The sequence below is a fragment of the Sturnira hondurensis genome, unplaced genomic scaffold, assembly GCF_014824575.4.
Source record: "Sturnira hondurensis isolate 20B ecotype Veracruz unplaced genomic scaffold, ASM1482457v3 Scaffold0020119, whole genome shotgun sequence".
NCBI classification, from domain to species: Eukaryota; Metazoa; Chordata; class Mammalia; order Chiroptera; family Phyllostomidae; genus Sturnira; species Sturnira hondurensis.
The window spans coordinates 6,449,278-6,474,015 of record NW_028092750.1 but is presented as its reverse complement, the minus strand read 5'-3'; the positions used below and the strand labels follow the sequence as shown (position 1 = coordinate 6,474,015).

General features: G+C 53.3%; 1 protein-coding gene across 1 annotated transcript; it reads left to right on the top strand.

Moving 5' to 3' along the window:
• Positions 1–462: 462 nt before the first annotated feature.
• On the top strand, positions 463–21,381 carry RAB8A (RAB8A, member RAS oncogene family). The gene is made up of 8 exons (XM_037028698.1): positions 463–632; positions 5,179–5,239; positions 7,079–7,139; positions 10,684–10,761; positions 12,122–12,211; positions 12,816–12,881; positions 14,362–14,412; positions 19,993–21,381. The coding sequence occupies exons 1-8, from the start codon at positions 509–511 to the stop codon at positions 20,083–20,085; spliced, it is 624 nt and encodes a 207-aa protein (XP_036884593.1). The 5' UTR covers positions 463–508; the 3' UTR covers positions 20,086–21,381.
• Positions 21,382–24,738: the final 3,357 nt, after the last annotated feature.

Genomic DNA, 24,738 nt, shown 5'->3' with positions numbered 1-24,738 from the left:
CAGGCTACGAAGGCGGGAGCCAGAGACCCCACGCTCCTACGCCCTCTGCTGGCGTCTAACGGTTTCCCCGTCGCGCGTGCGCAAGATTACCCCGCCCTCGACTTGCGGGGGCGTGGAGCGGTTGGCGCAGCTCCAAGCGCTCTTCCTCCCCTCCAGGAACGAGGCTGGGACTCCCTAGAGTCCGGGAAAGAAAGCGGGGACACGGGGTGCCACGCCCCTTGCCCTGGTCTTCATTTGAAGACCCTCGACTCTTCACCTCTGGCCAATCGCAGCCCGCCCTGGCCTGAGCGTTGGCCAATGAGCGGCGCTCTCGGGTCGCTTCCGGCTTCGCGCCCGCTCGCCCCTTCCCCACGTCTCCTCGCGACGGGCGGGGCTCGGGGGCGGGCATCAGTCGCAGTGACGCGCGGCAGGCTGGAAGCCAATAGGAAGAGGACTGGGCGTTGATGGACGGGGCCAGCGGCCAGTGGCGAGGCACTGGCCGCACTTCCCGTCGGGGAGAGAGTGTAATATGGCGAAGACCTACGATTACCTGTTCAAGCTGCTGCTGATCGGGGACTCGGGGGTGGGGAAGACCTGTGTCCTGTTCCGCTTCTCCGAGGACGCCTTCAACTCCACTTTCATCTCCACCATAGGTAACGGGGCCGGGGAGCGGTCGGGGTCGCCGGAGGCCGGGCTTGGGCGCGCCCTTGAGAGGCTAGGGTTGAGGGAGCGCCGGGCCGGACGGATCCAGGAATCTAAGAGGGTCCAGGTGGTCGAAGCGGGGCAAGAACAGCGATCTCCGCCGCCTTTCGGAGCTTCCTGGGCCGGGGTGGGGGGGACCAAGTGCCCGTTTTGCAGATGCGGAGACTGAGGCCCCAACTCTCAGCCCGCTCTTCAAGGAATGTATGTTCTGGGTTGGGGACTTGGTGCCGCTTATCTCGTTCGGTCCTCACAGCAGTTCTTGAAGTTGTTCTTTAGGGTCTCTGTCTTGCAGAAGTGAAACTGAGGCATGGGGAGTTAGCCGTAGAAAAGGGCCAGTGACATCTGACCTTATTAAGAATTTAGTGTGTGTCAGGCGCTATATAGGTTCATTATCACACTCTCCAGTCCTATGTGTTAGGTCTGTTATGAGCCCATCTCGCAGATGAGGAATTTGAAGCTCAGGGAGGGTTGGGAGCTGCGCAAGGTCATAGTCTGCAGGTGGCAGAGATGGGATTTGAATCCATGTATGTTTGAGGACAAAACTGGCACAGCTGATCCACCTTGGAGTCAGGACTCTAACCCAGCTCTCTTCTGCTCTTTCCATTGGAATTCACAGGAGTTAAGCCCCTTCCTTCTCATGGGTGAATTTCTTCTAGGAGGAGTGGTGAGAGGGAGTCCAGAGCCTTTCCTGCCAAGCCTTCTATCTCATTTGGTCACAGTAGTGGCAAGTGACAGCTGCCTTCCCTGGGACCTGTCATCCATGGGGAGATGCTATATAAAAGCTTCAATGAGAAACCAAAATCAGCCGCTGCCACAGATAGCTCTGACTTCCCTATCACTAAGCCCAGGACACCAGTTGTCACTTTGCAGAACAGCGTTTCCTACAAGGGTAGCTCACCTTGTGGTTGAACAAGAATTAGCTCGTTGCCTTTCAGTTCCGACAGTCACAGAAGTGGAGCTGACTTCTCCCCGTGCCACAGAGACGGCTATCGCCCACATGAAAGGTTTTGACCTAGAGCCTTGCTGTGCACTGGGGAAGTAGAACAGTTGCCAAGCCCAGGAATTGTTTCTGAATGGAGAAAACTTAGGGAACAAGCTCTGCCTTAGGCCTGTGTAACTTGAACCCAATCAAGTTATCACCTGAACCCCACAATTAGTTGTTCATTGCTGTGCTTCAGGAGCTGCACTCTACAAAATAATTAGGTGCCAGGTGCAAAGTGGAGGATAGCTTCATGCCTGATTTCCAGCTGTTGTTCACTCTTGAACAGTCCACCTTTCTGAGCCTGTTTCTTCCGTTTAGAAGGCTCTCCACCTTGCTTAGTGTCCTGGGTGACTGAAGATCAGAACTGTTCAATGAGTAGGAGGGTATCTCCACTGCCCTGGGCGATCAGGGGGAAGCAGAATGGTTCCTGTAGTGAAAGCAGGCCTCCCCAGGGCACAGGTGTTTCTGATTCCTCCCCTCCTCCACTCCAAGGTCAAGTTTTGGGATAACCCTTGTGCCCCTACCAATCAGGAAGTGATGTTAACACCTGGCAGGCAGTGGGTCACTCTTAACTGATCTCAGTTTCCCAGTATCAGAAACTTCCTGTTCAGCGCAAGCACTAGTAAAATCAGTTCAGAGGTGGGTTTTTTGTTTGATTTCTGATTCTTGACCACAAAATCCATGCTGGCACTTCAGGGCTCTGAGAAGCTGGCCTCCACTTGTGGAAGATACCGTGACTTGGGCAAGGTTACCTAAGAAGGAAGAAGTGGCACCTGAACCCAGGATCTCTCTTCCACTCTCTTTTTGCCTTCCTGCTAGTCTGTGTCTTCTAGAAATGTTTCATTTACTCTGACCTTGAGTACAGGTCACAGTTACAGCCTCATAATTCTTAGGCCTTGTAAAGTTTACACTTCGTAATTAAATTTGATGTGTTAATAAAACTCAGGAGGAGAATAGGGCAGAGTGATGTGGGGCTCTGCTGATTGAGTGGTGCTTTTTTATTTTTTTAAAGATTATGCTCATTTATTTTTAGACAGAGGGGAAGGGAGCGGGAAAGAGAAGGAGAGAAACATCAGTGTGTGGTTACCTCTTGCACACCCCCAACTGGAGACCCAGGCTGCAATCCAGGCATGTGCCCTGACTGGGAATCCAACAGGTGACCCTTTGGTTTGCAGGCTGGCACTCAATCCACTGAGCCACTGCAGCCAGGACTAAATGGTACTTATTGATTCCATAAGTCCTGGTGCATCTGTGATAGGGAAGTAGATTTTTTAGGAAGGAGTGTTACTGGGCCACTTAGTCTTGAAATGCAACTTAATGCATAAAGGGATTCTCCATTGGCACGGAGTATACCTCTGGGTGTTCTTTATAGGTCAGGGATTAAGTGGCTGTTCATTTGCAGCCTAGATTACATTTTGCCAAACCCTGTTCTTATAGCTTCATCGATTGTAGTGTGTGAACTTGGCCCTGTGGCTACCGGAATTAGTTCTTCCCAACCTGGCTCAGCCCCACCCCCCACCCCCCCAGGACCCTGTTCATTCATTTCTTCATGGAAGCAGGTGGCATAGGGGAAGGTGCTGTGTAAACCAGGCAGCACTATGTAGATTCCATTACTCTTAATTCTTTCATTCAGCCATCTTTCCCTGACGCCTGCTGCATGCCAGGTGTCCGCCTCCTTATGGCAGCTGGAGAGGTGACTCAGATGAATCTGCGGGAAGCAGAACTGTCACAAGGCCTGTAGTCAAGGTGTGTGTGCCGGACTGGGTTTCTAGGAAGTACATATTCAGTCCCTGCCAGGCTGTCACTGGACAGGTGGCCATACAACTTTTGACTCCCTCCCTTCCTGGAGCTTATGATTTATGGGCACAATTCAAGTACAAGCTTATATTCTGTGTGGTCCCCAGAACAGATCCTGAGGTGTGCAGGGATGGGATTAGCATCACCAGAGTGGCTTCTGAGGGTTCAGGTCATTCAGGCCTGAGCCTCGAGGCCTCGCAGGCAGAGATTTAGAACAAACTCCCAGAGGCATCGGCTGGGTTTGACCATTTCCCTTCACACAGGCCATTCGGTAAAGGCAGGTTTTGTTCCTGATGTTCGAAGAGCAAATAAGCAAATACACAATGTCAGGGGTAAGTGAGTAAAGAAGAAAAGCAGTTAGTGGAGAGAGAGTGAGGGTGGTCGGGAAGGCTCCCCAGAGAAGGCAACTTGAGCAGGGATCTGAGTGAAGAGAGGGGGGAAAAGCCAGGTGAGCATGGAAGGAAAGACCATTCCAAAGGAGGGAAGAGCAAGTTTCAAAGCCTGAGGCCAGTGTATGCTCGAGATGGTTAGGAAACGGCTACGTGGGCGGCGTGGCCAAGATGTGGCTGGAGAGGAGGACGTGAGCTGTGGGTGCCAAGGGGAGACCAGGTTAGACAGGCAACTGTTTCACTTTATTCTGGTGCCAAGGGCATGGTGGGAAGGTGTTTTGGTATTTTATAATGGTTTTATTGAGATACAATTCACAAACCATATAGCTCACCCCTTTAAAGTGTATAATTTGGTGGCTTTTACTGGTTTCCCAGAGTTGTACAACCATCACCACCATTGACTCTAGGACAATTCATAATGCCAAAAAGAAACCCCAAACCTTACTCATACCACCACCCTACCCCCCAACTCCTCGTTCCCCTCACAGCCCTGGCACCTGCTAATCTCCTTTCTGTGTGTCAGTTTTTCATTCCTTTTCATAGCCGAGTAATATTCTGCTGGGTGCATGGACCACATTTCATTTATCCACTTACTTATTGGCAAACCCACTGGAAGGTTTGGAGCAGAGGTTAGCTTTGTGATGTGGTTGAGTTTGTGTTTTCAGAAGCCAGGGAAGGGACTAAAGGCGCAATGGCAGGAGCCCAGAGAGCAGCAGAGGAGGCCGAGAGGTCTCCCTGGTCATGGGGAAAGGGACAGGTGGGATAGAGGAGGGCAGAGTCAGGAAAGCTTCCTGGGAGGTGATCTTAAAGTGGCTCTCAAAGGAGAAAAAAGTTTGCCAGGCTGATAGGTGGGCAGGGTGGGGACCACCGCAGAGCAGGAACAGTGTGTGCAAAGGTTCGAGGCCTTCTTGTATCGGCAGCATCTTGGGGCCCATTGCCCGGAGTGCTTGGAGGGCCAAGGGCAGGGTGGTGGGAAGTGTGGGTGTCTGGCCTACAAAGGATTTGCAGGCCCCAGTCCTCGAGGTTGCCTGTTGGGGGAGGGAAGAAAGCAAGGCGTTGGCATCTGAGCTACCTAGCTTTGCCCTTCCATCCCTGCCAGCTGCCAGATTCACTCCGGGCGACACTTATCCACCCTCTGAACCTCAGCTGCCCCTTCCCTGAGAGGAGAAAGTTCTCCAGGTGCCTCCCGATTTGTTGAAAGGAGTTCGTGATCCTGCGTGCCCAGCGCTAGCTGTGCGGCTGTTCCCTGACAGACTGGCAGCACCCACCTCAGACGCAACCTGGGAAATGGGCTGACAGTGATGTGCCTTTTTTCCTTTTTTCTTTCAGGAATTGACTTTAAAATTAGGACCATAGAGCTCGATGGCAAGAGAATTAAACTACAGATATGGTAAGAGTCATTGCCTTTACCCAGAAAACACTACTAGCGAAGCCCCTGGTATCCCCTCCCACTCCCTATGAGCACAGCCTCCATCTCCCTGTGCCCAGCCTAGACACTTCCTTTAGAAGCCTCACGAACTGTGCTCTGCTGGCTGCTAGGGCTCAGCATCTGTGTCATCACCATCTGGGGGTGTAGCTACAAGGCCCATTAGCTCAGCGTTTCATTGTGGGCACAGTCTGGTCTGGGTTTCGGAGTGGACTGCTCCCGTTGGGCTTGGAGAGAGCCCTCTGTGCCCAGCAGTGCTGGATGCTGCCAGGAAGGCGAGACGCCCCGACCAGCATTTCCTTCTGAGCCCATCAGCTCACTGAGGAAGGTCTATGCCACTTCCTCTTTTTCTCTCCTGGGGCAGCCCAGGCCTCACTTCCTAATATGTAGATCTGAAATCCCAAAATAAGCTGAGAACCAAAAATAAGCTGAGATGTGGCCCAATGGTGAGATGAGACTCATTTCCATTCTACTCACCTGGACCTGAATTTTGTGCCGCGTAAAATTAGAGAAATGTGAGCCCTTGGCACTGATGCTGGTCTGCAGCCCATTCTCTGGGAGCTCAGGCTGACCTCAGGTAGAGGAAACCCTTGCAGCCACATCACTTGCAGGGAAGTATGAGCCCTGAGAAAAATTAAGTCATTTTTTTATAGGGTGGCACCATCCGTTCAGTCCAGGAGAGTGCCTATGGGTAGGTGGGAGGGAGTGTTATGTGCTGGACTGTAAAGCCGCTCCCTTCCGGCTGCAGCTTGATCCCCCTCATCCTCAAACCTGAGGGCATGAGCATCACCCCAGCTTGTGCCACAGACCCCCTGGACTTCAGTGGTGGTCACCTTTGAGTCTGATTTCAGAACCCAGATCTGGATGAGGCCTAATGTGAGGGCTCAGTTTCCATGCCTGTGAGGTCTAGCTGCCTTGTCAGTTACAGGCCCTGCTTAGAACTGTGCTCCCCAGCAGCCTTGGGGCCCAAGTGTCATAGTACCAGCAAGCAGAGTTTTGCTCCCCTTTCCTCCTATTATCTTGCTTCTGTTCTTAGCAATCTCAACAGAGTTAGTGACTTTCTTAAAACTTCTAGACGAGGCCATGGTTGAAAACAAAATGATTAACCACAAATGTTGCCTGCTGTTGGCATCAGAAAGTCAGCTTAGCTCCACAGGAGGCTGAGTCTAGGCCTGCAGAGCCCTCCCGGGGTGCTGGGTGCAGTCACAGGAGCATCCTTGGGCCCAGAGACAAAAGATTGTCCTGGCTCTGCCTCTGATCTGTTAAATCGACCTTTAAGCCAAGCACTGAATACCCTCCCTGCGGAGGTGAGCTGGGCACAGGCCTGTCTTGCCCAGGTATCTCCTCCATTCTGATGAGAAAAGACTTTCTCCAAGGCCTCCACTGAGGTGGTATAGAAGTGCTTCCTGTGTCCCCATTGAGGTCACCTGGCTCAGCCCACCAGTGAAGGCTGGGTTTCCATGCCACGTGACTAGCCCCTTTCAGAGTTGTGGTCCCAGATAATATCCAGTTATAGCTCTTCTGTGACCTAGAAACTCGGGTGAAATCCCCAGGAAACAGGTGCAGGAGAGGTGGCTCTGCCGTCTCCCCACCACCTTCCCCCCACCCCACTGAGAGACATCAGCAGGTTCTTAACCCATCTAAGCCACAGTTGCCTCTTCTGTAAGAATGAGGAGAATAGGGAGTGCTGCCCACAGCAGGACCGGGAATCAGTTGACCCGGGAGAAAGCCAGGCGTCCATCCCTGGGAAATGCCCTTTGTTCCCATTGTGACAGCATCACTGATATCCCTTCTTATCTTTAGGGACACAGCTGGCCAGGAACGGTTTCGGACGATCACAACGGCCTACTACAGGGGCGCAATGGTATGGGTTGGTGTTTATTGTTTTTAAGTCAAGGTGAAAGTCACTGCTTGGATACCAAAACCTGGCCGTTCCTGAGGAGCTCCATGCTTTGCTCCTCAGTGGTCCTTGGTCCCGGGTTAGTTTTAGGAAGTGGCTGGGTGCCCCTCCCCCATGTGCTTCTTGCTTCAGAGACAATCAGGGTGTTAGGAAACCTAATTCTTTGGGAACGAAGGAAGACGCAGGAAGCCGGTTCTCCCAGGTGAGGTCAGCGAAATCAGAGATGGCAAGCCTCAACATTTAGTGTTCACTTGGCCCACGTCAGTCTATGGAATTTGCTGCCGGAAACTTGAAGATGGTCCAAAAGCTGGCTTGCTCTGGGCCGTTGGCCGTTACCTTCATTGCCTGGGCCCAGTGTGGGGTGACGTGATTAGAAGACTGGTTCATCATCCCTCAAATATGTTTACTGAGTGCCTTCTCCAGGCCAGGCTTGACCTGAATAGGCCAGAGTCCTACCCATGAGGGCTCTGAGCAGGTCATGGATACGTGAGGCATGTACAAAGCAGGGCACTTGGGCCAGAGGGAACAGACGTAGATCCCCGGACCTGGCTCAGCGCCCCGGGTCACCCTCTGAGCTCCATTTCCTTAATTGCAAAATGGAATGAGGACAAGACTATGTCCCAGGCAGCTGGGAGGATAGATGGCCATCTCCCCATTTCCATGCCCTTTCCAATGGTGCATCCTGTCATTTAACTGCAGAGACTCCAGTGTCTTTCTTTGGGCCATAACTCCATGAGGGCAGGGCCAGGTCTCCGAAACTGCCAAATGCCCTGTGCCCAGGACTGTGCTGAGTATGCGGTGGGAGCCTGGGAAATGCTGCGGACTACAGAGATGAATGGAAGCATTAAGTATTTAGAGTGTCCCACACAGCATCTGAAACAATAGAAACTCAAGTACAAGGATTGCAACCTTAGCTATCCTCATTAAAATTAATTTTCTAATTTTCCCCTCACCTTGCTGTACTCTAGTGAGGCAGGGACCTCAGGGCACTGGGGTCCTGGGGGAGCTTCTGCTGTGTGGCTTCAGGTAGGCTCTGTCCTTATGTAGGCTGAAAGAGCACCGCCACCTTCCCCCGTCACAGAGGCCTTTCCTGTGCCTGGCAGTGGGCTGAGTTCAGCCATAATTCCCTGACTCCTTGAAGTGTGGGTGCCACAGCTGTCTCCATTACACAGGTGGGGAAGCTGAGGCTTGGTGCCATTGCATGTCCGGCTTGAGTCGTGCAGAGAGCACGTGGCTGGGCCAGTCCTGGCAGGCTGTCTCCCTTGCCCACACCTTCAGCCCACCCCTGACCAGGCTGGACTTTTCTTTGGGGGCCATCTGTAAGAAGTCTCTGTCCAGCCCTAAGGGCCACTAGTGACCCTCCTAGACCTGCACTAACCCATACAGAAGCCACTAGCTATGTGTGGCTGTTTGAATTCAAGTTTGTTAAAATAGGAGATGCAGCTCCACAGTCTCACTGGCCACACTGTGGGTGCCCCAGCACTGTATGGCCGGCAGTAACCTCACAGGACGGTGCAGAGAACAATTGCCACCATCACTGCCCCATCTTGCTCTCTGTCTGTGTGGTGCTAGACCATGAGGTCTCAAGAATGGGAGCATTGGCTGTCTGGTGTCCCATTTTGAGCTTACACACAGTTATGGGAAGCTCTGACCAGACAGGGGCCAAGAAAATGGTCACTGGGTGCCCCAAGGGGAGTTTTGGGGGGTCCTGGAATAGGGTGACACCATGTTTTCCAGGTACTTCTCCTGTTTTCTGATAGAGAGCTCTATCCACTGCCCTCTTCACCCCCTGCCCTATAGGTAAAAATCCAGGACCTTGGAATCTCAGTGCGTAGTACCAACGTAGTGGTGGCAGTGAGGCCTCTCAGCTTCCACAGCAGCCAGTCCCTGGGTGAAGGGGTGAAAAGGCCTCACAGCCCTGTGGCATTCTTGCCCCTGATGGCCGGAGTACAGCTGCTGGGCAGAGACCCCTACTATGCTCAACTCACAGAGTCTGTCCCCATGTCTTCCATGGGGGACAGCTCATACTGGCCTTGGCCGGGGTGAGGCAGACACCAAGTCCACTGAAACCTCCTCTGAGACCTCCCGGCAGTGGTCTCCATTCAGACCCCCAGGAGACCCTGAATTAGGGCTCTGGATGGTGTTTCTGAGGGGCTGTGGCTGGATGTGAGGCCACTGTGCATATCCCTGAGGTCACAGTGGGGGTTTGGAATTGCTGTGGCTTTTCTGTCCTGTCTCTGTGGTGTTGTCACACCCTCGCCCCGGAGGTTCTCCACCCAGTACACACAGCTCAAGTTCTTATGCTGCAAATTCATGCGGCCTCAGAGACAGCATCTTGGCCACTCCAGAGGTTGTGGATGCAGAACTGAGCCCTGGCAGTGGGTAGTGTGAGGGGGTGGGGAAAGCTGGACCTGGGTGGGCCGGGTGCGGAACTGCACGGGGGGACTGCCACGGCACCACAGGCTGGTTTGCCATGGGCACCCTCAGGGTGTCCGGGGCCACATGGGGACCAACCAAAGGTGGCCCTGAGTGTTGCTTGGTTCTGAGGACCCAGAGAGGTTCCTCATAGGAGCTGGTGTCATCAGCTGCCTCAGAGTTAGCCCCACCTGTTCTTGAATCTTGAAGGTCATTTCTCTCTGTACCTTAGTTTCCCCCCTAAAAAATCGGGCCATTTGCCCCTTGCAGTGATGGTGAAATCAGAGGCTCGGGAGTAGCTAGGGTTACTCTGCAGCCCTTTGGGGACCCATGGCCTGCACTCAGGCCCCACACACTGGTTAAGGAACCCCCAGGCCTCAGTGCTGCTGGCCCTGCGCTTGCAGCCCCCACTCTGGTGGGGTTGCTGGAAGACATGAGGGAGTCAGGATCAGGCCACCTAGGGGTCAGACCCCAGTTATGCCTTTACTCTTGTGGGACCAGAGACAGGGACCTAGCCCTGTTACCCCACATCCTCGGGTTCCCCGTCTGCTCAGTGGGGATGTTGGGACCACCTGACCCGGGCCTGTGAGGCTTCAGGGCGATCTCTCTGCAATGCCCATAGGAGGTGCCATTACAGGGTAGCATAGGGTGCCCAGAGAAGGCTACACTGACTGAACATGGAGGGTGAATTGGGCTAGGGCGGGGGGAGAGTGAGGGTGTGGAGGAAGACAAGCACAGCGGAGGGTTGGCGTGCGGGAGCAGGCCCAGAGGGCCCCGGGCCATGGAACACTGTATGGGGTGGGGAGCTGCGGGACATCTTACCCTGCCTGCAGTGAGGAGTCAGCAAGGTCGTTTGTGAGCATAGGATTGGTGGGGTCTGCTCTGTGGGGTGAAGGGTCACCCTAGTGACTGAGAGGTCAGGACTAGAGCCTGGGAGACCAGGGATAGGCTGGTTCTGGGGCCTAGCAGAGGAAGAGAGGAGGGAGTTGTGGGGAAGGGTGTCATGCCAGGGTCCCTGCTGCACCCCCTTTGCGGGCTATCCCCTCATAGAGCTCACAGCTTGTCCAGAGTGTACCTCTGTCTCCCCCCTCAGGGCATCATGCTGGTCTATGACATCACCAATGAGAAGTCCTTTGACAACATCCGGAACTGGATTCGGAACATTGAGGAGGTAAGGCTTGAGGGGCCCATCCACAAATGGAAACTTCCCACTGGCCCTCTCCTCTATTCTCACCCTGGAACCCCCTGATTTACAGATGGGGTTACTGAGGCACAGAGACACCCACAAGGAACTTGTCCAGAGGGGGAACTAGAGCCCAGGCTGTTGGCCCTGGAGACCACACTGGCCTAGGCCTGGTCACAGTGTCTTGAGAGCCCATCTCCCCACCCAGGCTGTTTGGTGTGGCGGTGTCTTCACCGTAAGAGGAGTGCCATACCTGAGCCCTTAGTCACTGTGAGCATTTGGTGCTTTCTAGAAAAGGTTCTGAAATTGGTGTTCCTTGTCTTTGGAGGGTGTGGTGAGAAGCTGTATCAGGTGTACTTTGAGCCACAGCAGGGTGGGTGTGAGCTGCCCACGCTCAGGCCAGCCCCAGCGCTGTGTCCCAAAGCCAGTGTTGTCACCTTCCCGCTCCCCAAAGAGTTTATCTCCAAAGCCTTGGACAAAGGTGCCTCAGCTTTTGATGACTCACCAGGTGGGACGTGGGCCTGAGGACTTTCCCCTCCAGGACAGCCACCGCAGAAGGTCACTCACTGCTGGTGACAAGCAGCTGCACTGGGCCCCCTCCCCATCAACTCACATCTGCCATCAGTGGCGGCGCCTGGCTGAGAAGAAAGAGCTGCCCACGCTCGTGGTGGTCTCTGTGGAAGCTCCCACCGGCGAGAGTGCCTTCCATTTGGCAGGACGTTAAGCAGGGAGCTCTGTTGGGCATTCGAGTGAGATCAGGTCTGAGCTGCAGCGAGAATAGGGTCCTCTCCAGTGCCTCAGGCCTTCGGGAAGCCAGGGCCACTGGGCTGAGGAGGGGGTAGAAAATGGGACAGAGGTGCCGTTTTCAGGTGTGAGGTCAGACTTAAGGGAATGCCAAGTGATAGCAAAGCACCCAGGGCTGCACCACCCCCGGCACGGCCCAGTTCCAGAGCCCAGAGAAGGTGAGCTGGAGTGAGGCAGAAGCTCCCAGAGCAGCAGCTGGGGCTCCCAGCAGAGGAGCCTGGGAGGGAGAGGGTGGTGAGTGGTGGTACCTCCTAGAGACCCATCGGAACCAGGGACAGACACGGGAGCCTGGCTGATGGAGTCCATAGAGAGGCCTCCCTCAGCAGCCATGGTCAGAGAAGCAGCCAGAACCCTGTGCTTCGCCCTGGCATTGGCTGGGTGAGATGGGACAGGCCAGTCATCCTCTCTGAGTTTCAGCTTGTCATCTGCACAAGAGTATGCCTCGAAGTCCTGACCCCACCACTCTTTTTCAGGGGTCAGGCCACATGTCGGTCTGTGAGCCAGTCTAACGGCACCTCTCACCTCCTGCCTGTCTCTCCCCCAGCATGCCTCTGCAGATGTCGAAAAGATGATACTTGGGAACAAGTGTGACGTGAATGAGAAGAGACAAGTGTCCAAGGAACGGGGAGAGAAGGTGGGTGTGGTGACTGGCTTCGGCGTTGCACTGCCAGGCACCTCAGGGCAGAGGGACTTTGGGATTTGGGGGTTCCCTGCATGGATTCCAGCCCTTCCCTGCATGGATTCCAGCACAAGCTCCCCAGTTGCTTGCTAAACTCAGAATATTCATGAGCATAGGGTGGCCTACCATCTTTGCTTGTGCCAGATTGGGGGTTGGGGTCCAGGACATAGGACTTTGCCAGGCAAAAGGGGATGAGTTGGTCGGCCTGGTGGGGCCCATGCCGTGGAAAGAGAGTATAAAGAGCACACACCCAGCTAGGCTTGAGGCTCAGACTGGGAGCAGTGAGGGCTTTTAGGCTGGGCGTGTTCCTACATGGTGTCTCATGGGGACCCATTGAGGCCACAGGGAGCAGAGGATGGAGCCATAGTTTGAGCCAGGCCTCCTTTGCTCTCCTGCCAGGGATAGTCACCACCTGCTGTCCACTGGTGACTCTAGGGAGCAAACCCACAGCCCCCAGCTCATCCTCCCATTGCTGTTCCCCGCTTAGGGTGCTTCCTGGGGGTCAGGGGCATCTGGTAGCTGACCTGTGTGTGTGTATATGTGTCTCCCTTCCTCACAGCTGGCCCTGGACTATGGCATCAAGTTCATGGAGACCAGTGCAAAAGCCAACATCAATGTGGAGAACGTGAGTCCCACAGCACCAGTCCCTTGAAGCTGAGGGTCAGGCTACAACCTCCAGGGAGTCTGGCTATAGACTGTGGGCTACTGTGTTGGCCATTGTCCAAGAGGCGCTTCATGGGCAGGGCCATGTGCCAGGCCCCTTGATGTGCCCAGCCAACCCTAGACTATTACTTTTTCCCCCTCTTCCCACGTGTTCTGGTGTCAGCAGGTGCAGGTCCCAGCTGGGCACCTAGGACAGTATCGCACTGGCTCTTGGGAGCCCTGGGAAGCAGACAGGGCTTTGTAGATGGTGAAACTGAGGCTCAGAGAGTCCTAGCTGGCTGGTACCCAGGCCCAGTCTTGAGTAGATGCTCTGGGCCATGCTACTCACACAGACAGGTCCCAGTACAAGCCCAGATGGAGTATGGAGCCCTGGCCAAACCTTGGCCCAGGCCATCCTCTCCTCTCCACAGACAATGCCAGCCTTGCAGTTGACCTGCCTTCCCCTTCGTCCTACCACCCCAGTGATCTTTTGAAAACGGATCGTCTACATCACTCCCAACCTCAGCCCCCCAAGCCCAGCCTGGAAAGCCCTCCCTAGCAGCCCCCAGCCATGTGTGCAGCCCACAGATCAGGCCTTGCCCACTACTCCGTCTCAATCCCAGGCCAACTGCCAGCCTTCACTTATGGCCCCTTACCTCGCACCCTCTTTTCCATCAGGGCCGGGCCCAAGTGACCCTTCTCCAAGGAAGAAGCCTCTGCCTTCCCCAGACCCTTAGGCCCACCGCTTTGGATCCCCAGCACCCCTAATCCCTTCTTCCATGACAGAACTTCCATGTCACAGGTGTTTTCTGAGGCTCCACCCCTCCCACCAAAGCAGGAGCCCCTCAAGTACAGGTGCTGAGGCCAAGTCTTCTCTGTCTGAGGCCCGGAGGCTAGACTGTGGCTTATAAGTGATCATTGACAGATCAGATGAGGGAAGGGAGAAGGGGTTAGGAGGCTACAACAGAGGCAGCAGCCAGCTTGAGCCTTTGCCATCCCTGGAAGACAACCCTTTTGCCCCATCCCAGCCCTTCCAGGCCTCTTGTCAGGCCAGGACCCAAAATGAAGCTTGCTGGCCAAAAGAGCTGTTTGACTTCCTCTCTGCTTTGCCCCTGACCATCAGAAAAGCAGCAAAGCAGGCAGGCAGGGCACGGGAGTCAAGGACAGGTTCTCCTGCAGGATCCTCCCAGATTGATCAGTTAACCTCCGGACACCTTGGGACCAGTCACTCGGTCCCTCCGAGCCTCGGTTTCCTCCCTGACCTATCAAGGGTGATCCACCTCCCAGGGTCATCGGCTCAGGAGAGGTGGTGGTCTTGGCAGGTGGGAATAGGAGATGGGGCTGGACAGGTGCAACAGCTGCCCCACTGTCCCACCATTCCCATTCCATAGTGGTGCCCCGGAACCAGCAAGCTCCCATCTGCTTCCTGCCAACTGGGTTTTAACAACGTGCTTATTCCACAGGCATTCTTCACTCTCGCCAGAGACATCAAAGCAAAAATGGACAAAAAATTGGTGAGTTTGTGCCCTTTTGAGCCCTGAATGGTTCCCTATTGGAACCTGCCTCAGTGGTGTGACTCAGCCCCGGGCAGCTCCGTCCTTTCAGCCAGGCCTAGTTGGGCGTGGCTGGGAAGGGGGGAGAGGCAGCAGGTGTGGCCGAGGCAGCGGGTGTGGCTCCCAGACGTTCCACGCACTGTGTTCTTCCTCTGGGTCCCAGAGCTGCTCAGCTCCAGGCTTTGTCCAGGCAGGCAAGGCCCTTCCTGCTGCGTGCAGTGGCTAGCAGGGGACACATGGCCTTTTCCATCCACCCGTCCTGACAAGTCTGGTAGATTGATAGCCTTTATTCCCCTGCCAGCCCCAGATTCTTCAGGTTGTGATGATCTATGACCTTTGGGGGCCCCAGGGCTCTGGGACCTCCAGGAAGTCCTGTCTGAACACATCCCATTACCCTTCCTTTATTTCTGGCTTTTTTGCTCACCCCACAAGCATTTCCTAGTTCTTAACAGTCAGCATAATCAGTGCTGGTGTGGTCACTTCGGGTGTGTTGGTGCCTCGGTGCTGCCGTGAGTGCTGTGTGGGGGTCCCGTCCCGGTGGCCGCGCTTCCCGCCAGGTGCTGCTGCTCCACAGCCCTGCTTGTGGCTGATTCAGGTCTCGTCACTGAGAGCGCACAGCACATACTTATACTGCACAAAACGCCGCTCAAATAGGTCCCGCCCGATTTAAAACGGGTGTACTTTCATAATTCTCAGATACTGGGAGTTGAATCTTAAGGCACAAGGTGGATTAAATAGCAGCTCTTTGGCCAAAACAGAAAACAGTCCATGCAAAGCAATGTACTTTTCTTACAGAGATTTTCTTCACAACTGTGATTTTCTTTTCCCATGAGTACAGTGGTACAGTTTTCCTTCTTAACGATCGTTCCGACTTGCTTCTGCCCACTGGTGGCAGGGCTCAGTGTCACAGTGGCACTGCCCAGGCCCCTGGTGCTGGCCCGTTGATGACCTTCGGAACGCGCCATGTCCTGCTAGGGCATGTGGTCCCTGCGACTTCTCTGAATGGATTGCAAATCACCGACAGTTAAATTTCTGCCCATTTCCTGCCTCCTTTGTGTTTATTTTTAGCGTTACAGCCCCATACCATTTTATATCTGTCTTATGCCTAACATACAACATTGGGTAAATGTGAGGTGTATAATGTTAGCTTGATACTTGAATGTATTGTAATATTATCCTGATAGTGTTAGCTTACACCTCTATCACATCACATAATTATTATTTCTTTTTTGTGTTGAGAACAATTAAGGTCTAGTTTCTTAGCAACTCTGAAGTTTACAATATAGTATTGTTGACTCTAATTACAGTGCTGTTCATTAGACTCCCCAGGACTTGTTTATCTACCAGTTGCAAGTTCATGTTTATCTTTTTCATTACTGATACAGCCAGCTCTGCCCACCCACGTCTTCCTCTTGAAAGTTGCACAGAAAGCCGGCCTCTGCCGGTGCCCACCCCACTCCCAGACCCCTGGCATTCTGCCCCTCTGCCCGACCCGGTGCTGCTCCCTGCACTGAGAGCAGGCTCCCCACGCCGCGCAGGCCGGGCCTCGTGCTCTGGCTGCTGCCACACGCTTCACCTCGTCACCCTCTGGTTTCCCTGGTGCCCGCTGTGTGCCAGTCATGCGGGCCTTTTCTTGTTCCTTTTTTTCTTTCTTTTTATTTTTTTAAAATATATTTTATTGATTATGCCATTATAGTTGTCCCATTCCCCCCTTCACTCCCCTCCACCCTGCACACCCCTCCCCCACCAATCCCCCCTTTCGTTCATGTCAATATGTCACAAGTTCTTTAGATTCTATATTTCCCGTAGTATTCCTGCCCTCCCCCCGTCTATTTTCTACCTACCATCTATGCTACTTATTCTCTGTACCTTCTCCCCCCTTCTCCTCCTCCCATTCCCCTGTTGCTAACCCTCCATGTGATCTCCATTTCTATGTTTCTGCTCCCGGGCTAGCTGTCCTCTTAGTTTGCTTTTGTTTTAGGTGTGGTTGTTAATAACTGTGAGTTGCTATCCTTTCACTGTTCATATTTTTTATCTTCTTAGGTAAGTCCCTTTAACATTTCATATAATAAGGGCTTGGTGATGATAAACTCCTTGAATTTGACCTTATCCGAGAAGCACTTTATCTGCCCTTCCATTCTAAATGAAAGCTTTGCTGGATAGAGCAGTCTTGGATGTAGGTCCTTGGATTTCATGACTTGGAATACTTCTTTCCAGCCCCTTGTTACCTGTGAGGTCTCTTTTGAAAAATCAGCTGACAGTCTGATGGGCACTCCTTTGTAGGTGACTCTCCCCTTATCTCTTGCTGCTTCTAGAAATCTCTCCTTCATTTTAATCTTGGCTAATGTAATTATGATGTGCCTCGGCGTGTTCCTTCTTGGGTCCAACTTCTTTGGGACTCTGTGAGCTTCCTGGACTTCCTGGAAGTCTGTTTCCTTTGCCAGACCTTTATTATTTGTTCAAGTAAGTTTTCCACTTGTGGCTGTTCCTCTTCCCCTGCTGGTACCCCTATAATTCGGATGTTGGAACATTTAAAGATGTCCTGAAGATTCCTAAGCCTCTCCTCATTTTTTCAATTCTTGTTTCTTCCTTTTCTGTTTGGTTGTTTCTTTCTTCCTTCTGGCCCACTCCCTTGATTTGAGTCCCAGTTTCCTTTCCATCACTATTGGTGTCCTATGCATTTCCCTCATTTTAATCAGTTTAGCCTTCATATGTTCCTCTAATTTGTGACTAAAATCAACCAATTCTGTGAGCATCCTGATCACCAGTGTTTTGAATTGTGCATCTGAAAGGCTGACTGTTTCTTGGTCACTTAGAATTATAGGCTCTGGGGCTTTGACCTGTTCTTGAGTCATAATGCTTGGTCTCTTCGCACCTGTTGTGTTTGAGGGGCAGAGCCTTAAGTGTTCACCAGGGCCGGTGACCCAGTCACTGGGCTGTGACGCTGTATGTGGGGGCAGGGTCAGAGAGGGGGCAAAAATGGCGCTTTGCTCCACTCTCTTCCAGATTTCTGTCCCCTCTGCGGCTTCTCACAAGCAAATTGGGCCCCTCTGGTGCTGGTTCCCGGGTGTGTGGGCCTGTGTACTCTCTAGGACCCTGTGGGTCTCTCCAATGAACTCTCTGTGAGCCTGGGAGCCTCTCCCAGCCCCTCGACCCCAAGAAAGTCTTTCCAGTTGGTGCTTTCAGGCTCTAATTCCCGTTGCTGGGGCCCTAGCCTGTAGGGTCTGTCTCACTGTTTGCTCCTTCGCTTGGTTTATCTGCTTGAGAATGTGTGACCGCAGTCAGCCAGCCGCCTTGCACCTTCACTGGGTCCGCCTGTCCCCACCCCACGCCTGGGATCCACCAACTACCTCCGCCTCCACTCCTGGGTCGGTTGGACCAAACGGTCTTTCCAGCCTGACCCGACTCCGCCGCCGACTCTGCCCCTCTTACCCATCTGGCTGAGTGGTTTGTTGTTGTCGGACTTCCATACAGTTCAATTTTCACTGTTTTGGCTGCGTTTTTGTTTTTAAAACTTTGCTGTCTTTAAATTTAGTTGTGGGAGGGGGCACAGTGTTTCCACCTATGCCTCCATCTTGGCCGGAAGTCTTGTTCCTTTTTTTTTTAAAGATGTGATGTCAGCTTTATTTTTTAAGGGTTTGTTTATTTATTTTTAGAGAGGGGGGAAGGGAAAGAGAGGGAGAGAAATATCAGTGTGTGGTTGCCTCTTGTGTATCCTCTATTGGGAGCTTGGCCCACAACCCAGGCATGTGTCCTGATTGGGAAATTGAACCGGCGACCCTTTGGTTCACAGCCCGTGCTCAATCCACTGAGCTACACCAGCCAGGGCCCTTTTCTTGTTCTTGGAGCACCCCGTGTTTATTTGGGCTTTCCTTCCCCTCTACCTGGAGTACACCCCCATTATTAGTTTCCTAGGGCTGCCGTAACAAATTCCCTTAACAGACTTCGAAGCTCACACCACACATGTTCCTTATCTGTGTGTCCTGGAGGTCAGGCGTCTGCAGTGGGTCTCAGTGGGCTCAGATCGGAATATCAGCAGGGCTGAATGCATCTCTGGGGGCTCCAGGGGAGAAGCCATTTCCTTGCCCAGCAGCTTCTACAGGGCACTGCATCCCCAGCCTTAGAACCACTTCGTCCATCTTCAAAGCCAGCCTCTCAGCGTCTCTCTGGCCCTGCTTTATCACCTCTTTCTTGGACCACAGCTGAGGTCCCTCTGCATTTGAACATTCATGGGATTACAGAGGCTCGCTTGGGTGATCCAGCTTGCTCTCCCCTTTTCACCTTAGTTGCATCTGCAAAGACCCTCTTGTCCTGTCAGGTGTCATACCCACAGGGTCCAGGGATCAGGATGCAGACATCTTTGGGGGCCGTTATTTTGCTGACCATACAGTGAACTGTCCCAGGTGTCACCTCCTCACTCTGCAAGGTCTCTGCCGTCTTCAGCAGAGCACGCCCCCACCCCTTGGCCTGCCTTTCTCATTCCTCACCATGGTGGAAAATCACTTTCTTGTTTTCCTGCATAATTTCTGTCCCCCCATACAGTGGGAACTTCCCAAGGCAGGGGGCTCTTGTTCGCCAGTGCGAGCCCAGTGCCCACAAGAGTGCCTGACACAAGAGTGCCTAACTCATTCAAGAGTTACTATTAAGTAAATTCAGGTTTTGCCTAAGAGTTGAAAGATGGCAAAGAATTAGTCAAAGAAAAAGGGGCTGGACCTTTCCAAACAGAGTGATGGAGAAAATAGGATTTCCGTTCCCAGAGTTGGCAGGGGCCAGATCCCAGAGGCCTGGAATGCAGGATGACAGATTGGGGGCAGCGTCTCTGATAACAGGGGCGCTGGTATGTTTTCAGCAAGGCTTGAGTGGACACAGAGTTAGGATTTCTGGTCTGTATCACCCACAGCAGAGTGGGAGGTGGATCGGGGGAGAAGTGGTAGGCCAGAGCCTTAGCGCAGAGACACGGAGACCGTCTAGGTGTGAGTGGTGTTGGCACCTTGCATTAAGTGCCCCACACCCCCAAATTCCCAGGGACAGAATCTGCTGCCCCTGGGCTGCCTCACTGGTAGGGGTAGAAGGAGGGAAGTGTGGGTGAAGGGAGAGAAGGACATAGGGAAAGAGTGAGATGGGTGAGTAAGTGGGAAGGCGTTGTGGTTGGTGGGTGAATGAGTAATTGGAAGCTGGATAGGTTGGGAGGGTTGGTGTAGGTTTGTGAAAGATGAATTGTCATTTGGGAGCGACGGTTCAGTAGATGGATGACAGGAAGGGGTGGCTGGATGGATAGATGGGTGGAAGGGAATGGACAGAGGTAGAGTTGATAGAAAGCAGATGGATGGATGGAAGGAAGGGAATAGACGGGTGGTTAGTTTGAAGGGGAAGGAAGAAGCAAGATGGATGGATGAGTGGTTGGAGGGGGACAGATTCACTGATGGGTGGGTGGGTGGATGACGGGTGGGAGGGGACAGGTGGACTTGCAGGGGGCTGGTTGGGTACGAGGCACAGCGCTAGTGCTGAGCCATAGCCTCATAAAACCCCTTGTGGTTTCAGGAAGGCAACAGCCCCCAGGGGAGCAACCAGGGAGTCAAAATCACACCGGACCAGCAGAAGAAGACCAGCTTTTTCCGATGTGTTCTTCTGTGAGGAACGCCGCCTTACTCTGAGCCTTGCTCGGCCGAGCTGACTGTGCCTGCCCTGAGTGATCCCTCACTCAGCTGGGGCCCTCCCCCTCCAATGCCCCTATTGCGGCCACCGGGCCCAGGGCCACCAGAACACAATTGAGAAATTGTTTATTTTAGTAACTATCTGATCTTTTTCAACTTTGGAGATGGAATAAGTTAAGAATTTGCTATTTTTCCTGTGACAACCGCCAAACTGGCCCACACATTGTGTATCTGGAGAGAAGGATGGAGACAACGTGACCGTCAGCGGTGACCGGCGTGGTGGGTGTCCGTCTGGGGCGTGACATAACTAGGATCCCACCACAGAGCCTGTCCACATCTCCCACCGCAGAAGCGGGGTCCCCGAAGGCCAGTGATGGTCCCAGGAGTGCTGCACCGCACCCCCCTCAGCGAGGCATCCCCACCCAGGCCCAGGGAGTGCCTGCCAACACATCCGACACCCACTGTCGCCTTCCTCTGTAGTGGACAAGTGACAAACACTGTTACGTTTCCTTTTCCTCCCGCCCTCTTTTTGACTCTCAAACCAAAGGGAAGCACAAATTAAGGAAATCCTGTGTAAAGCATTCAGAAGGAGGGAGGCGTGGAGGGGCCTTCCCTGTGCCCAGCCAGGCCTCTGTCTGCAGTCCCCCAGGCCTTGGGCACGGTCAGCAGGCCTCTCGGCAGTCCCCGTCTGATGACCAAGGGGACACTGGGCATCCCACGAGTGACCCTAGAAACGCAACCACACACCATCCACTCATGGTCGGAGGCCCGCCTGGCAGCCACCAACAGCCCCCACTGCTCTGCGTCCTCCCTCATTCTCCAAATCAGATGTTCTTTCTAGCTGAGATTTTTATTTTTCCAGATCTGTAGTGCTGTGAAGTGATTCCATCTTTGAATGCCAGCAGCAGACCCAGGCAACCAGGGACGCGTGTGCACCTGTGTCTGGATGTGGCCAAGAGCATGAAGCATCTCTGGCCACAGACTGAGCACAGAACTGTCTGGGCTGTTTTTCAATTTCCGTCATTGGTTCTGTTTTGACAGCTCTGCCTTCCCATGGAGAGTACACAATTGAGACCAGGTCATCAGATCTGAGGGGTGTCACTATTGTATTTCTTTTTCTTACCCTGACCCCAGCCTAAGCTGCTGTCCACCTAAGTTGTTGGCATCATAATTTCTTTTTTGAATTAAAAACCAATGTACCAGCCATAGTCTGCTGTTCCCGGGAATCTCTTAACATGCTGTTTACATCAATAAATGCACAAAGGATAGCAATTAATTAAAACTCATTTTAAAGGTCACAGGTTTTTATGTCCACAGTTAACCAGCAGGTAGACACAGGCCAGGCGTGGGCTAGCGAGTTCGTAGAGTGCCTGTGACTTAAGATAGTCCAGGCCAGCCAGGGCCTCAGGTCTGGACAGGGTCAAAGAAGAGGCGGTGAGTACCCCAGGCTCAGAGGAGATGACAGTTATCAAGAGACTGAATTGGAAAATTAAGTTACCTAGCCCTGCCTCCACCCCTCAGGAGAACAGGACCTGGCTCTCAGCAACACTGGGCGTACCACATCCCATGCAGAACCTGCTTGGTCAGGGTTCGGCCCCACGATGCCAGCAGATTCTCGCATGGTCTCTGTTGGATTCCATGTGCCATGTTACATGCTCAGCTCTGAGACCCCTTTCTCACCTCTCGGGAGCACTGCCCTCCCCCACCTCTGAGGTCCTGTGACCTCTGGCTTCTGGCACATGGCTGGGCTGTCTCCTGTCTCTTCTCTCGACTGGCCCCAGTGGGTTCCTTCTACTGTTGGAGTCCCAAGACCACCCCCAGGTCAGTGGTTCACTGGGACTCAGCACATAGCTAGTGTGCTGCAGCCAGAGGACACAAAGGGGAATGAGCTCAGGAAGAGGGCGCGGAGCCGCGTCCAGAGGGGACCAGGTGCAGACTTCAGGGTCCTCTGCGCGCGGGGTCACAATTCCTCCATCACCAAGCTGTGACGAGTTACACAAAGTGTTTGCCCAGGGCACACAGGGTTTTTATGTGTTTGGGGGTTTTCTTAATTGATTTTAGAGAGGAAGGGAGAGAAAGAAAGGAACATTGATAGAGTTATTCCACTTATTTATGTATTCGTTGGTTGATTCTTGTATGTGCCCTGACCAGGGGTCAACCTGCAGCCTCACCATATCAGGATGACACTCTAACCAACTGAGCTACCTGGTCAGGGCCCAGCACCCAGGGTTTTATTTGGGCTAGTTATGTAAGCACCTCTGCCTAGCGTGTACCACAATTTTAGCAGCTTGGGAAGAAAGCAGGCATTAGCTAAACCACGTCATTTATACAACACAAACATTTAGGCATAGCCGTGAGCCACCTGTCACAGAGGGAAGGTTCTACTTCAGCTGGGGAGCTTTACCAGCCAGGTTCCTGAATGCCAGTCAAGGGCCAGTCTGGCCAGCACGTCTTCAGACCTGCTGGTGACTTCTACACCCCAGACCCTGCCCAAACCCCAGTCTACGCTCCAGACTCCCACGTTCACCTGCCTGCTGTCTACTCCAATTCAGATGTCTGGTCACCATACACGTTACACAGCCAAAAAGATATGCCCTGTATCAGTGGTCCCAGTGAACCACTGACCTGGGGGTGGTCTTGGGGACCCCAACAGTAGCCAAGAAATGTGCCCTGTAACCTCCCCCATTCCCACATTGGAGCCAGTACCCGCTGGACCTCTGTCCCAGCCTGCCCCCTTTGTCCTTCAGTCTGTTGTCGAAGTATTCTCAAGAAATAGGAGCCAGCCCTGGCCGGGCAACTCGGTTAGAGCATCATCCTAATACACCAAGGTTGTGGGTTTGATCCCCACCCAGGTAACATACAAGAATCAACCAATGAAGGCATAAATAATGGAACAAGGAATCAATGTTTCTCTGTCTCTGGAATCAATAAAAAAAGAAGAAATAAAAATCAAATGGTGTCACCCCCCAACTCAACTTCTACCATGGGCCACAAGCTCCTGCATGCTGTGGCCCTGCCCACCTCTTCCCTTTTCTCTGCCATCCTCCCCTGGCTCACCTCACCCCAGCCCTGCACTGCTTTACTCTCCTGCTATACCCTAAGCTCACTGTGGCCCCTGATGCGGTCACCGGCCTGCAGTGTCCTCGGCGTTGTGGATGAGATACGAGGCAAACTCACACGGACTGCCGAGTCCTGTGGAGGAAAAGGGACGGCACACAGCCACTCACTCAAGGGGAGAGCACCCAGATCCCTGCCTTGATAACTTTTATTGCTCTTCTGGGCACATTACATTGAGGATGGTCCTCATTTACTATGCACAGGTTTGCTTTAGGTGGTTACTTTTTACAGAAAACAAAGGAGAGGATGTTGCTAATTATATCGGAAAAGAAGGATATTGGCAAATGTAAAGGGAAAAGTGGTTGAACTGGTTACACTTGTCCTTGGAAAGTTTAGCGTAGATTTTAGGAAGTTACTTTAAAGATGTGCAGTAAACGTTTGCTGCCTCAATTCAGGGTGAGGGAGTTTTAGCAAAAAGCAAGTCTCAAAGCAGCCTAGGTACCATGCAGGCCTGATTCCCCACGGGAGAACCTATCTGTGGGTGTGGGTCCTGTGTACCAGACCTCACTTTTCACAGGCCTTTCCAAGTGGGAGCTGGGCCCATGCCATGCAGAACGTTCTCCTATAGGTCCCATTGCCTTCGCATGTGCTGCACCCTCGGTCTGGCAGTCCCCTAAAATCTGTACCACTTACTCATCCATCAGGTCATGACCAGCCAGGACGGCCTCCACAGAGAGGCCCCTCATTTCCCCCTCTCCTCCCACCTCATCATCGTAGCATCTATGGGACTCACTTCTCGTGGCCAATCCTTGCCTCCCACTCAGCACGGAAGTTCCACTAGCCTGACTTCCCCAACCCAACATCCATGGCGAAACAGCACTGTGATCACTGACCCAGATGGGCATCCACCCCACATGGGGCTGTGAATATCCCAATCACCCTCTGAGGCTCCTGTGTCGAAGCGGGGAGGGGGGCCTCTGGGGGCCACCTCTCCATTCACAGGTTCCCTCAGGACTGTGGTCACCGAGGGGTGGGGAGTGATTCTGTTGCGACATGCTCAGGGGAGGCCGTTAGTTTGTGGGAGACCACATCCGCCAAGCAGATCTGGGCAGTCAGGGTGGGGCCCTCTGTGGTGGGGCCTCAGGGTGCTGGGCTGGAGGTGGACTGATAGGCCCCATGTTCCTGGAGACTGAACTCCGTGCAAATGATACCCCAATGGCCAGGCTTTCTAACCGACAGGGGCTGGCTGGGCACTCTGCTCTACTCCGCAAAGGTATTGCTCCTCATCGTGGAGGCGAGGAGCAGGCTCACTGGGTTATAGAGGGCATGAAGGATCAGAGAGGTCAAGTGAGCTGCCCAACATAGCCCAGCCTGGGAGACCTGGAGCTCGAGGCCTGGAGCTCAGATTCAGTCACAGTGAGGAGTCCTGATGTCATTACTCTTAACCAAGCCCCTGCTATCTGCCTGAAGTTTGTCTCGCTGATCACCATCACGTGACTAAGGAGGGCTGTTATCATGTGACTTACAGATGCAGAAACTGAGACCCAGAGAGGTTGGGAAATTCACCTAAGGCCAC

Coding starts and splice junctions, on each gene's coding strand:
- RAB8A (XM_037028698.1), top strand. CDS start 509: ATGGCGAAGACCTACGATTACCTGTTCAAGCTGCTGCTGATCGGGGAC. Junction 7,140..10,683: donor CCTACTACAGGGGCGCAATG/GTATGGGTTGGT, acceptor CTCCCCCCTCAG/GGCATCATGCTGGTCTATGA. Junction 12,212..12,815: donor CCAAGGAACGGGGAGAGAAG/GTGGGTGTGGTG, acceptor CCTTCCTCACAG/CTGGCCCTGGACTATGGCAT.